The 13349-nt window shown below is 51.9% G+C and overlaps 1 protein-coding gene across 2 annotated transcripts in view; it reads right to left on the bottom strand.

Annotated features, from left to right (window-relative positions):
• Positions 1–2885: 2885 nt before the first annotated feature.
• The window catches only part of Unc5b (unc-5 netrin receptor B), a 69227-nt gene continuing 58763 nt past the window's right edge, over positions 2886–13349 (bottom strand). For both annotated transcript variants that reach the window (XM_021173795.2, XM_021173793.2), the window contains 6 exons: positions 12556–12724; positions 12245–12478; positions 9421–9570; positions 8645–8809; positions 7306–7487; positions 2886–5708 (listed from right to left, as the gene is read on the bottom strand). In XM_021173795.2, the coding sequence (XP_021029454.1) occupies positions 5543–5708; positions 7306–7487; positions 8645–8809; positions 9421–9570; positions 12245–12478; positions 12556–12724 (1066 nt within the window). In that variant the 3' untranslated portion in view covers positions 2886–5542. The remainder of the gene's footprint in view (positions 5709–7305; positions 7488–8644; positions 8810–9420; positions 9571–12244; positions 12479–12555; positions 12725–13349) is intronic.

Genomic DNA, 13349 nt, shown 5'->3' on the forward strand with positions numbered 1-13349 from the left:
GTGTTCTTGTGCTGCTGTAGTTTAATCTACAGTACCTGAGAATTCATTGTGCTTCCTTATTCATTGTCGTAGCACTGCTGTTTCTGTCCAGGTGCACCCACCCCGTGCTGGACTCCACCTGCGATCATTTCTGTTTCCATCAAGGTCAGTCATTTCTGTTAGCCTTTAGAAGGACAGCTTCTGGGGTCACCAGATAATTCAGTGGGTAAGGGTTCAGGAACCTACGTAAGGAGTGTGTGTGAAGGTTTGTATATGCTCAGCCCAGGGAGTGGCACTATTAGGAGGCGTGGCCTTGTTGGACGAAGTGTGTCACTGTGGGTGTGGGCTTTAAGACCCTCCTCCTAGCTGCCTGGAAGCCAGTCTTCTCCTAGTAGCCTTCGGATGAAGATGTGGTATTCTCAACTCTTTTAGCTCCATGCCTGCCTGGATGCTGCCACGCTCCCCCCGCCTTGATGGTGACAACGGACTGAAACTCTGAACCTGTAAGCCAACCCTAATGAAATGTTTTCCTTTATAAGCGTTGCCTTGGTCATGGTGTCTGTTCACTGCAGTAAAACTTTAACTAAGACAGGACTGATGAAGAGAAACAGCTCCACAGGGTTGGCCTCTGACCTCCACTCTGTGGGACATGTGCTCTTTCTCTCACACACACTAATAATAAATACATATTTTAAATAGAAGGGTTTGGAATTCTTAGTTGGTTTTTCTTTTCGTTTTATGGATATTGATTTATCACCGTTTGCTTCTAATGGTGATTTCTGTGAATCAGCTGAGTCTCGCTGTCATTCCCATTTCAGACCAGAGGAGGGCGCGCCTGAGCTGCCTGGAGAAAAGCAGTCCAGGCTCCCTGGGCGGCAGTCAGAAACGTCAGGGACTCTGGAGCTTTGGGGGAGCCAGATCCTTCCTGGTTCTAACTGCATCGGTTCGGTTTTCGGGCGCCATCTAGTGGTTAGTTTCTTATTGTTCCTGTGGCCCGTTGACCAAAATGTGGCTTAGCTACAGTACCCAGGGCCAGGTGTCCCAGGGGGCCCTGAGAATCTCTCCTTCACGCCAAGGTCCATTAAGGCCCTGTTCCACTATGGCTCGGCGGAAGGGACCCTAGAGATGAGCATCTGTGCAGTTTTGTCAGAGCCGAGATCTGCTGCTGAGGGCAACAAAGACCAGCTGCCAATCATCACCGGGAAGTGCTACAGCCGCCTCTCTAGATCCTAGACTCAGAGGCTCAGACAGAAGTGGCCTTGACCTCAGTTTAGGTACAAAGGTACAAAGTTTGAGGCTAGCTTCTGTGACCTAGAGTTAACGGTGGCTGGGGGGGGGGGGGCTCCTGCACCTCTATAATTTACTCTGTCCTCCCTGTTTCTCACACTGACAACCACTGGACTTTACAACCCTTGTGCCCAGGTTCACCTGTCCTCTCTACCCCACTCACCCAACGATAACCTCTCTCTCAAGGCAAGGACCCTTTCTTCCTGTTCTCCCCTGCCTTCCATGTAGCACCCATAAATTTCACTTTTTATTCTTGAATTGCCTAGCTTAGTCAAGCCTGGCCCATTTCCCATATTCCCAGGACATGTCCACCTGCCTGCCTGATTAATAAATTCCTCTTGAAAGACCTTTACCGGGCTGGTGAGATGGCTCAGCGGTTAAGAGCATTGACTGCTCTTCCTAAGGTCCTGAGTTCAATTCCCAGCAACCACATGGTGACTCACAACCATCTGTGATGGGATCTAATGCCCTCTTTTGGTGTGTCTGAAGGCAGATACAGTGTACTCATATACATGAAATAAATCTTAAAAATAAAAGAAAAAAGAAAGACCTTTACCCTGGCAGCGTCTGGGGCCTAGGAACTTGCTGAATGTGGTTATCATGGGTCTTAGCTGACCAGATAGTGAAAGCAGGCCAAGTGTGTGTAAGCACGTGCATGTGGGCACAAGCATGCATATATTATGTGCTCTGCCCCCACCCCAATACACCATAAACACCCAGAGGACCCATGGACTTCCTTTTGTCTTGAAATTTTCTCAATCTAGACCCACCCCACTTTGAAATTGCCTTAGAGCCAGGTGTAGGCTGTAGAGAGTGAGAGCTGGCAAGGCCCACAGGAAGCTCACACTTGAAGCTTAGCAGACAGATGTTTGGTGGAGTACCCTGTGTTAATGTAAGATCAGAGTCTCACCACAGGACTTTCCAGACCCTGAATAGTGTGATGGGCTTCATGACCTTCCACAACCAGGTCAAGGGCTCTTATTCCAAACTCAAGGGACTGCAGGCCATGGGGGCTGGGAACTGCCAACCAGATGCAGGGTGAGGCCTGAGGGCCACCTGAGGGTTATGGGTATCATCTTAAGCAGAAGTAACTATCAAGTCGTGAAAATTAAAATATGCACTCCTCCACCTGCAGATTGGTTCACTGGCAGGACACAGGTTTATGATTTCATTACCAGACGCCACCTGCAGGGAAACTCTTGCAGAACACACAATGCTGTCTGTCATCTGTGTGGTGGGACCGATAACATTCTCCTCCTTAGCTGGGGTATTTGCCTCGGGTGTAAACCAACAGGTTCACACCCAGCCATACATCCCACAGTCACTCTCCTGCCTGTGCGGCATCCAACTGACCACTCAGCCTCAGTTGGGGCACACCCTACTCTCTCTACATCCCTCTCTCCTCTTCTGTGTGCTTTAAGGCTTGGCTGGTGAGCAAGGTGAGATCCAGGGGCCCTAACTTGCTGTGTAACTGTCAGAAAGCCCTGTTTCCCCTTTTGTGGGATGGGGCTGTTGAGCTGGATCAAGGTCTGGAGCTCTGAGCTGCTGTGGACATACAAAAAGAACAAGACACTCCCAACTGCCATTAAAAGACACCGTGAAGACATCAGACCAGGACCTGGATTTTTTTTTTTTATTAGACTAGGAAATATAATTTATTTCATAAAAATTAATCTTGTTACAAGAGGAATGCTAAAGACTATTTACAAGTTGTTTACAGAATGGACGAGCAGGGCTGGGACCGTCCCCTGCGTATCAGAACCCACAGACACACAGCCATGTCCACACCCCGGCACCTGAGCTCCTACCCACCTGACCTCTGAGGGTGGGAGGAAGGTGCTGTCTCGGATGCCTGGGAGCCTCAAGATGGGGGACCAGAGAGCCCTGGAAGATCCAGGGATGAGAAGGGTCCCTGTCCCTCAAGGGGTATCTGACCAGAGCTCAGACACCTGGCCCCATTGAGAGAGGCAGAGAGGCACATAGGAGATATACCAACTGACTGTGACTCGGGGACAGCAAACAGGCACACCCACCTCCAGTGGCACAAACCTGGGCACAGAGGTCATGTTCACATGTGGGGACAGGTGTGCATGTTCTGGGAGGGGTGCCCTGATGTGCCCAAGTTGAAAAGCACAGGCATGCACACACACACAAACACACATACATACACACACACACACACACACACACACACACACACACACGCACGCACGCGCGCGCTCCCAAACACACATACTACCCAAGATGACACAGAAATACCCTGCAGGACCCAGCAATGCCAAGCTGGCTAGGAATGGGAAGGGGAGAGGCTTCATCTCATTGGAGGCAGGAATGGAAACCCGACCCAACAGCCCTGTCTGGCTCAGCCTAGAGTTGGCTTAACCTTACCTGGGCTGTCTGGTTAGAGCCCTACCCCAGGCTCCAGCTCTAGCTTCTGTGCCCCAGATGCTGAGCACCTTCTAAGTAAGAGTCGGACTGTAAGCTGGGACTTGCTCACTAAGTGCTCCCTCAGGTCCCAGACAGGCAGGTTTCCGAGGACGGGCAAAGGAGAGAGCATGCGGACCACAATCAACTTGTCTCTACTCGATTCCCAGAGAAGTGTGGGAACCCAAGGGGCCTCGTGGAGCATCCCAGGATAAAAGGACACTTAAGCCCAGAGAAAGCAGTTATGTGCCTGAGTCACACAGCACAGCTCCACCTTGGCTTCCCCCTTCTATGTGCGGGCTAACAGTGACCAGCGAGAGTATGCCCACAGAGATGAGCATCTTTGGCAGGAGGAGCTGAGGACTACTCTATGAGGCACTGTTCACCTAGATGCCAGGGGCACCTTGGTCTGTCTCAGAGCCCCACTTCAGGAAAACCAGGGCAGAGATGCTTGCTGGGTCTGTGGCCATGAAACCTGCCTCCTCACAGAGGCCCCAACTTTCAAAGCTTTCAGGTTGGTCAAGGGAGGTTCAGGGAAGTCAGCATCCTTCAATAGGATCTCTACCAGTGATCCTGGTCCCCGTCACTGCCCGTGGGCTGAAGGGACAAGAATTCATCCCTTCCACTGTGGCCCCGTGGAACATCCCAGAATGGGCTGTAGTCAAGAGTCGGTATACAGCTCTCTACTTAGTTACCTTCATATCTCCTGACCCCAGTAGGGAGATCAGCGGGTAAACTTAGGGCTAGAGGCACAGGGGTGCAGACCAGCTAGTGCCAGCCTAGACACAGAGCCACCCAGCCTCACCCAAGGAGAGAGCCCTCCCTGGAACAGCCCCTCCCTCTCAGTAAGAGCTTTGGCCATCACGAGACCAGGAATCACCAAACAGACCTGAACAGTCTCCCAGGACCACAGCTGGACCCTCCAAAGCCATAGGAGGCCACAGAAGGGCACCTGCAGGGGGCTCCGGAGAAGACGAGGGCCACCAGGCCCCAGCTTCTGCTTGTGACTTTAGAACTCAGTGCCATGGCTAAAACCCTGTCTCAGCTTCCTGCACAGCTGGGGAAACTGAGGCCTTAACATAGCAAAGCCTTCTCCTGTACAGTCTCTTATTGACCATACCCACGCACGCACACACTCATGCACACACGTGTCCAGGAGTGTACTCACCTATGGCCCAAATCACAAGCATGGCCACTCTTAGCCATATTCAAGGATAAAAGTTTTTTTTTCTTTTCTTACTTTTTTTTTTGTTTGTTTTGTTTTCTTAAAAAGGACCTATCCAAGTATCTGGATAATAAATCATTTGCGTTCCCTAAGAAACTGGGTCTTTCTTTGCCCTTACTGTTTTTGCTCTCTCGATGCCTGAGTCTCGCTGACTTCTGAGGCTCATCCCCTCCATCCCCCCACAACTCCCCTAATCCCCCCTCTCTGCTTGTGGACAGGAAAAAGCAGTTTGCCTGAACTGAACTCGACCCGGGATAGGAGAGCGGTCCTTAGCCCAGGACCGTGTGAACACAGAATTGAAACCTGTGGGTCCCCGAAGTCACAGGGCTGAGGGTGGTGTGTTGTCTCGGGGGAAAGCCTCTGGCTTTCAGCTGTCCCAGAGGCCTCAGCCCACCCCAGAGCGAGCTGGGGAAACAGTGGGCCACAGGATCCTGGCCTCTCGGCAGTAGAGCACAGAGACTTTCTAAGGCTGGTGGTGGTGGTCTGAGGGTTGTGGCGGGGAGGGGGTTGAAGGACCATTCCCGCTGTGAGCCAGGGGTGGTGGAGGCTGGGCACCCCTGTGCAGAGGCTGCCAGGCCTCCTTGCACCGTCTCCTACTGGTCCCCACAGGCCTGTGGTCACAGGCACTCAGCAATCGCCATCTGTGGCCATGGCTACCAGCATCTCACTCTTGCCCATCTCCTCCAAGGCACTGGCCAGGCTGTTGAGGTCCCCATCATCCTGCTGCCGAGCTTCCCAGAGGTCTAAGATGACACCTGTGGGACTAGCTTTGGTGGCGAAGTAGTTCAGGTACCTGTCGGAAGGAAACAGAAATGTCGGCACCCCTGAGGTGACCAGCCCATGCATTGGGAAGACCTGGGTGGTGGGAAGACTGTGGGCTCCGGAGTCCCACAGCCTTGAGTCTTGACTCCTGGGTTCCCCAGTTGTAGACTTTGCAGCCCTAGGCAAGTCCATGTATGCTAAGACTCATCCCTTGGTCCTCTTGATCTCCTACTAGCGTGGTTTAGAGGTGGGGCTGAGCAAGCTCCTGCAACCTAAACCTCTGCCTTCATCAACAGATAAACCCATGGAGGAACTCAGAGTCTGCATGAGGGCTGGCAAGATGGTTCTGTGGGTAGTGTAGACTTGAGTTCAAATCCCTGCAGCCAACATGAAAACCGTATGTCTATAAATCCACTGTTCCTTGAGCACTCCATTTCAGGGAGCTGGGAATCACAGACAGGGGAAGCCCCTGTAAGCTCCTGGGCTAGCTAACCTGACACACAGGGCAAGCAGAAGAACAAAGAGACCGGAGGTTATCCTCTGACCTCCACACATGCTCCATGCACAGCATGCTGCATACACACACATGCTAAATGCATGTGTGTACAACATCTGAATACACTGTTGGCCAGGGCTGGACCTGTAGACGGCGGGGCTCCATGGGAGGAGACCGGTCACTGGGGTGTGTCTTGCCCTGGCCCTTCCAGTCTACGTCTGAGGTGACTTTGCTCTACCATAGCCTCCTTACACAATGCTTTAATGGACAGCAGCAGCAGCAGCAAGCGGAAACTGCAGGGACAGACGCCGCTGAAGCTGTGGCTCAAGATCCATCTTGGTTCCTTTAAACTGCTAGATATGATTCTGCAGTGAGGAGGGGTTGATTCCCACATCTCCTCACACAGCTGACAAAGCCCGAGCTCACCCAAAGCCCCCTCTTCTCTTCTCCATCGCCATCACCACCACCAAAAGACGCCGGGACCCCGAGAGACCTTGTAAGCACGCTTCTGAGGACTGGAGCAGAGTCTCTAGCTATCTTTGTAAGCTTCTCCCATTTCTAGTAACTAGATGTCTTTTCTTTCTTTTTAAGATTTATTTATTATATGTAAGTACACTGTAGCTGTCTTCAGACACTCCAGAAGGGGACATCAGATCCCATTATGGATGGTTGTGAGCCACCATGTGGTTGCTGGGATTTGAACTCAAGACCTTCCTTAGAATAGTCAGTGCTCTTAACCGCTGAGCCATCTCTCCAGCTCTAAATGTCCTTTTAAAAATTAATTTTTAGCACGTGCATGTGAACGTGTGTGTGTGTGTGCATACGTGTGTCAGAGGACAATCTCACGAGTCATCCTTAGCAATACCATCCACCTCACTTGAGACAGGGTTTCTCATCATTCAGCTAGAGTGGCAGGCTAGCAAACTCCAGGGAGCTTCCTGTCTGTCTCCCCAGTGCTGGGATGATCAGTGTATGTCAGCATGCACGGCATTTTTGCACGGGCTCTGGGGACTGATGGCACAAGGGAAGCTGAGCTGGGAGCTGGCCTTTGTCAGCTGGGATGTGCACCCCACTGCTGTGCCAGACCCTGAGGGTGAGGGCAATGGGGATGACTGCAGCTTGGGATACTCACCGGTCCATGGACAGCTTCTGCGCCAACAGCCGCCAGTCGTTGCCCCGGGAGTTGGGGGCGTCCAGGCTGCTGCAGATCTTCTGGCGGATGGACAGGGGTATCTTGAAGGCATAGGGTCCCAGCTGGGTGGTGATGGCATTGCCTGGGGCAGAGCAGAGAGCATCCAGGGAGCCAGCAGGCGTCTGGAAGGGCAGGGACGGGAGTGAGATAACCTCAGCGCTACACAGGCGTTCACCCAGGCAGGCAGACCATAGCTTCCCGCTCCCCCCAAGATTGATTGATTGATACATTGATTTTATGTATATGAGTACACTGTAGCTATCAGATAGTTGTGAGCCATCATGTGGTTGCTGGGATTTGAACTCAGGACCTCCAAAAGAGCAGTCAGTGCTCTTAACCACTGAGCCATCTCCCCAGCCTTGAAGCTGCAGCTTAATCAGTAGAGTGCTTGCCCAGCACCCATGATGCACTGGGCTCTAGCTTATCTTTGTCTCCTCTGGCTTCTCCCTAGCCCATGTCTGGAAGTCAAGGGTTGCTCTGTCCCGTGTCAGTCAGGTGTGATCTTGCTTGGGATGGGCCTTGGACATATGCTGACTTAGCCTTGGGATAAGGAAGCGGCAGGAGTCGTAGCCAGGGCCCAGCCCACACAGACCAGCTTTGATGTAAGTGGGGAACAGTCTAGAGCTCTCTAGACAGGTGACCTGCCTAGGGCAGAGTAGGCTTGAGACCTGTGAGGAGTGCTTTCTACTACACTGGTCAGCTTAGTTTGGATTTAGTGGTTGGGAGCCACAGGTCAGCCCTTACCTTGACCAGGTTCAAAGCCAGCCTTGCCTGGTGGCCATATATAATATACTGATACTCTCTCACTAAAGCTTTATTTTTAAAGATAAGGTCTCACGTAGCCCAGGCTGTCTCAAATTTACAATGTAGCTGAGGATAATCTTAAATTTCTGATATGATCCTCCTGCCTCTATATCCCAAGTGCAGGGGTTACAGGTGTATAGCATCACACCTGATTTTATTGGTGGTGGAGACAAAGGCACCATACATGCTACTCTGCCAAGTGAGCTACAGCCCCAGCCCTTGAGACTCTCATCTTTCACATGGGGACCATTATAACCCTATCCCCATAGGCATGATACCTCGTTATGGTAATATATGTCATGTGAACAGTACTCAGTAGGCGACTTTTGCCCACTCTAGGTGGCCAGGTCCCAGCTATGACTCAGGAGGTGAAAGAGAGGGGTCTGTATTGGAGATGCTGGGGAGTGAGGTGCTTATGTACCTGAGTCCCAGCCCTCCCCCTAGTTCCTCTCCCCAGGGTATCATTGAGCCTCACCTCGGCCAACGTTGTGTGCAGCTGGAAAATCTGGCCCTCCCCTTCGACCTGCCGCACGCAGACCTTACAGGTGAACTCCGTGGAGGCCAGGCTATGCCTCTCCAGGGTGAAAGTGCAGTGCAGGGCTCTCTGGCTGCCATTCCAGACGTGGTAGAAGGGAATCTCCTGCAGGAAAGGTGGGCAGGGTTGCAGGTGGGGTGGGACACTGGGAGAAGTGGGCAGGGCCCAGCCTTACAGAGGGCTGGGCTCCAGGGGGCAGCTGGAGTCTCTCTGTGAAACAGTCCGAGTAGGGAAAGCTGGGGCTAAATGGCACTGATGTCTCGGTTCTGGGAGAGAGTGGAGAAGTGGGTCTGTGTGCGAGGGGGAAGACAGAAGTCTGAATGTGCATAAATATAGAAGCTGGAGTATGTGGGGCCTCAATGGTGTCACACACTGCAAGACAGAGCAGAGGGACTTTAGAGCCAGTGATGAGCAGAATCAGTCTGCAGGCTCGCAGTTGTTCCCATGGGTGTGGCCCCAGACCAGCAACTTGCAGTATAAAGAGCTGGAAGTGGGGTGTGGCGGTGAGGGTTGTGTGTGTCTGTGTTGGGGGAGGTGCAAAAGGGGATGAAGGTGTGGCTGTTCATGGATAAGAATTTAAGCTTGGGCCTGAAGATGGCTGGGTACATGGAGAATGGGAACACAGGGCATGGTCAGGAGACTTGGAAAGCAGGGCTTCACTACAAAGGATAGAGCAGTGGTCCCTCCCGCTGCCCCTCCCCAGACCCAGGGCTCACCTGGTACTTGGCCAGAAGTTTGCTCCTCCAGTGGGCATGGGGGATGTCATGGAGGGAGAGGCGTAGGTTGTGGTAACTGTCCTTAAAGAGCAAAGGCTTGGGCTCCTCCACCAAGTAGCCACCCAGAGTCCTCTCCAGCTCCAGGACCTCCTGTAGGTGGGGCAGACGGAGGGACTTGTTACCCTTGGCATACGGCTCTTTCATATTTCAAGTTGCTGGTCTGGGGCCAGACCTGTCTGATCCAGTTAAGAAGGTGTTTCAGATGAATGGCTGGACAGATACACCAGTGGATGAATGGGAAAGCTGTGGCTAGGTGGATAGCTAGACAGACAGACCGACTGACCAATGGCATGGAAAGTTAAAAAAAGACAGATTAATAGGGAAGTGGATGGATGGATGGGATTCATGAATGGATTTTTGGTGGCTGGATAAATGAATTGATGGGATGGCGAAGTAGATAGACAATAAACTGGATGGATGACACATGGGCGGACAGGGGGATAGGTAGATACACAGAGAACATATGCGTGGGTAACAGGAGCTTGGAAGGAGAATTAGATAGATGGGTTAGACGTATAGAAGGATACTGACAGGGGCCTGCTGGAAGGATGGAGAACACAAAGATGATGGATAGATGGATGGATGTTGGATGGAGGATGGATGGATAGATGGGTGGGTGGATGGAGGGATGATGGATAGATGGGTGGATGTTGGATGGATGAATGGATGGATAGATGGGTGGGTAGATGGATGGATGGATGAATGGATGGATAGATGGGTGGATGATGGATGAATGGATGGATAGGTGGATGGATGGATCGATGAATAAATGATGATATTGTGAATATGGTTTATTGCTTGTATTATGTTAACTGGGTTCCCAAAATTTAATGGGAATTCACACACCTACAGGTAGGATGCTGAGGGTCCCTGGTCCCAGTTGGCTTTGATTGATAAATAAAGTTGTCAGCAGCAAATGGCTGGGCAGTGAGACAGAAGCAGGACTTTAGGATTCCTGGCCAAGAGGCACAGGAGAGAGAGAAAAAGGCAGAAGCCCATGCTGGGGAAGCAGAAGGATCAGGCATGAGAAATATAAGACAGAGAGACAGCCAGATCGTGAGAGTCGGGGATCGAAGCCCAGGTGGGCGATAGGTCTGCACCTGGGAAGGCCAAGATGGGACACAGGGTTTAGAAAGTAGTAATTCAGGAATATCAGAGGGGTAAGTGGGTTAGCCACTGGGAGGTTTGGAAGTGCCCAGCCATTGAGCTGTTTAAGGCATATTAGATATAAGGCTGTGTGAGGAGATTAGAGAGGATTAGCCAACTACTGTGCATGATGGATGGATGATGGATGGCTAGATCATTGGATGGATGTGTGTAAGCATAAACAGATAGATACACAAATGACAGGTATATGAATAGAAGATCATTTGAAGGAAAGACATATGAGCGAAGAGAATGGCTGAGTGAACAACTAGCTGTTTACTGCGCAAGTGTATTACGTATTACCACAATGAGTGAAAAGGTAGAGGGCAGATGGACGGGTGAATAGACAGGGCTTGAACAATTAAAAGAACACAACTGAGCCAGAATGTGGTGACTTCCCTGTTGATCTTCACACCACCCTCTGGCTCAGATGGATACCAGCCAATACCAGTGCCACAAGATCCTGCTGGAAGAAATTCCCAGCCATGCCCACCCCCCTTTTGGAGGCCTCCTGGAATGTCAGGGTGATACAGCCCCACAGGGGACGCCCTTCTCCCACGGGGCCTTTTCATCTGGGTTGCATCAGTCCCCAGCACGCAGCTTGAGAAAGTCACATGAGACTCAAGAGACAGAGTGACTGGGAGAGACCACAACTCAGAGCCTTCTCAGAGGGCTGGAAGAAAGATGGAGAAGAGAGACAAGCCTATATCCTCCCTATCATGCTAGGATGAGACCTGCGACCTGGGAATGGGACAGAGTTGGGGAAGGAAGGGGCAAGGGCTTTGAGGCATGTATGACAGACAGGTGGCGCCCACTTGGGCTCCACATCAGCCAGTGTTAGCCCCTTCCTCTCTGCCCATCCTCTCCCTCACTTCCGGTCTCCACTGCCTTTTCTTCTGTGCCTGCTAGAAGCTCAGGTTTTCCTAGCTCATCCCATCAGTTCCTGGTCTGTCCATCTTACTGACCACCCACAAGGCCCAGTCTCATCTCCTGGCCATTGCCACTGCCTGCTATGTGGGGCTTACCCCCAGCTTCCCAACTTGCCTCTGCCTCTTGTTCACCAATGTTCCTGTTACACACACACACACACACACACACACACACACACCATAGCTACAGGGAATTCCACAAAGTACCTGTGAACAGGTGTCTGCCATAGCTGGGCCCCTCACCACTGGTCAGCATCCTGATTGCTAGGCATGACCTGAGCTTGCTAACAAGCTACTATCTCTCCAGCCTCTGTCTTTCTCTCACTTACAGGACTACACGTACACGCATCCTACTCTGCTCACAACGCTGAGCTGCACACCTGTCTCGGCAGAAGGTCGCTCTGTTGGTCTGAAATGCCCTTCCTCTTTTCTACCCAGAGTGACAACTTGTCACCCAGGGCTTAGGCCTGAGGTCCGCTCTCTCAGACTTCTCAAAGAGATTCCCCTGCTTGTCTCCCACCTCCTGCCCAGTCCTAGGAGCTGTGGCCTCCATGCCTGCCTGAGGGTCCATTGCTGTTCTGAGGCTGGTGCCCGAAAGAAGCCCGTAGGAACCACGCATCTGGGGAAGGTTCTAACAACCGATTGATTGGCTGTGCTGATGCCCCTGCCATGCCCTGACAAGCCCCTACCTTCAGTGCTACAGGTGTGTCCTCCAGACAGTAGACCCTGAGGCTATACTCCAGGGAGGTGCAGAGGGCTGGGGCAAAGATGGCCAGCTGGAGCCGCTTGACCGCAGAGCGAGAGTAGGACTCGCCCATGAATACGTAGGTACCTAGCTGGTCCAGCAGGATGTGGCAGGACTTAGCCTCCAGCTGGCAGTAGCAGGGTGTGTTGAGGGTCTCCTCATCCAAGGTCACCACCTCCTGTGGGGGACGAAGAGGAGGTTGTCATCTGGGCTTGGATCATTCCATTTTGAGAGTCACTATACCCGGCTTCTCACCTCCCAGTGGCCCTGATGGGCCTGGGTCTTGAGCTGGAAGATCCAGTCTCCAGCGATGACTTCAGCACAGTGGGGCACAGTGAGGACAACAGGGCGGCACAGGAGTAGGCCTGTGGGCCCGCAGGTCACCGAGGGGCTCAATACTGTCTGGGAACCTTCTGAAAGTGGGCTGAGGGGGAGGGCAGAGGGAGGCAGGAGACAAAAGCCAGAAGAAGTCATTCATCAGGGATACTCGACTCTTGTGGAGCCCCCAGCTCCACCCAGGGCCCATGCCAAGGCAAGTCTCTGCCCTTTGCTGACTGGGATGAGGGACAGGAAGGAAGAAACAGCATAAACAAAGTTCTAGATTTTTGCTGTCACAGCAAAACAGTCTCAGCCAAAGCTTTGCACAGCCTCAAGGTCTGAGGCTTTATAGAACATTGTCTTTTTCTTTTCTTTTCTTTAAAACAAAACAGCAGAACAAAATAAATTGAGGCTTGGCTTAGTGGCGCACGTCTTTAATCCTAGCACTTAGAGAGGCAGAGGCAGGTGGATTTCTGAGTTGGAGGCCAGCCTGGTCTACAGAGTGAGTTCCAGGACTGGCCAGAACTAATGTGAGACCTCCATCTTGAAAAAACAACAATAAAGCCATTTGGTGTATGTATGTGTGTTGTGTGTGTGTGTGTGCATGTGGTGCATTTGGTGTGTGTATGTGTGTTGTGTGTGTGTGTGTGTGTGTGCATGTGGTGCATTTGGTGTGTGTATGTGTGTTGTGTGTGTGTGTGTGTGTGCATGTGGTGCATTTGGTGTGTGTA

Source organism: Mus caroli, chromosome 10 (assembly GCF_900094665.2).
Source record: "Mus caroli chromosome 10, CAROLI_EIJ_v1.1, whole genome shotgun sequence".
Taxonomy (NCBI): Eukaryota; Metazoa; Chordata; class Mammalia; order Rodentia; family Muridae; genus Mus; species Mus caroli.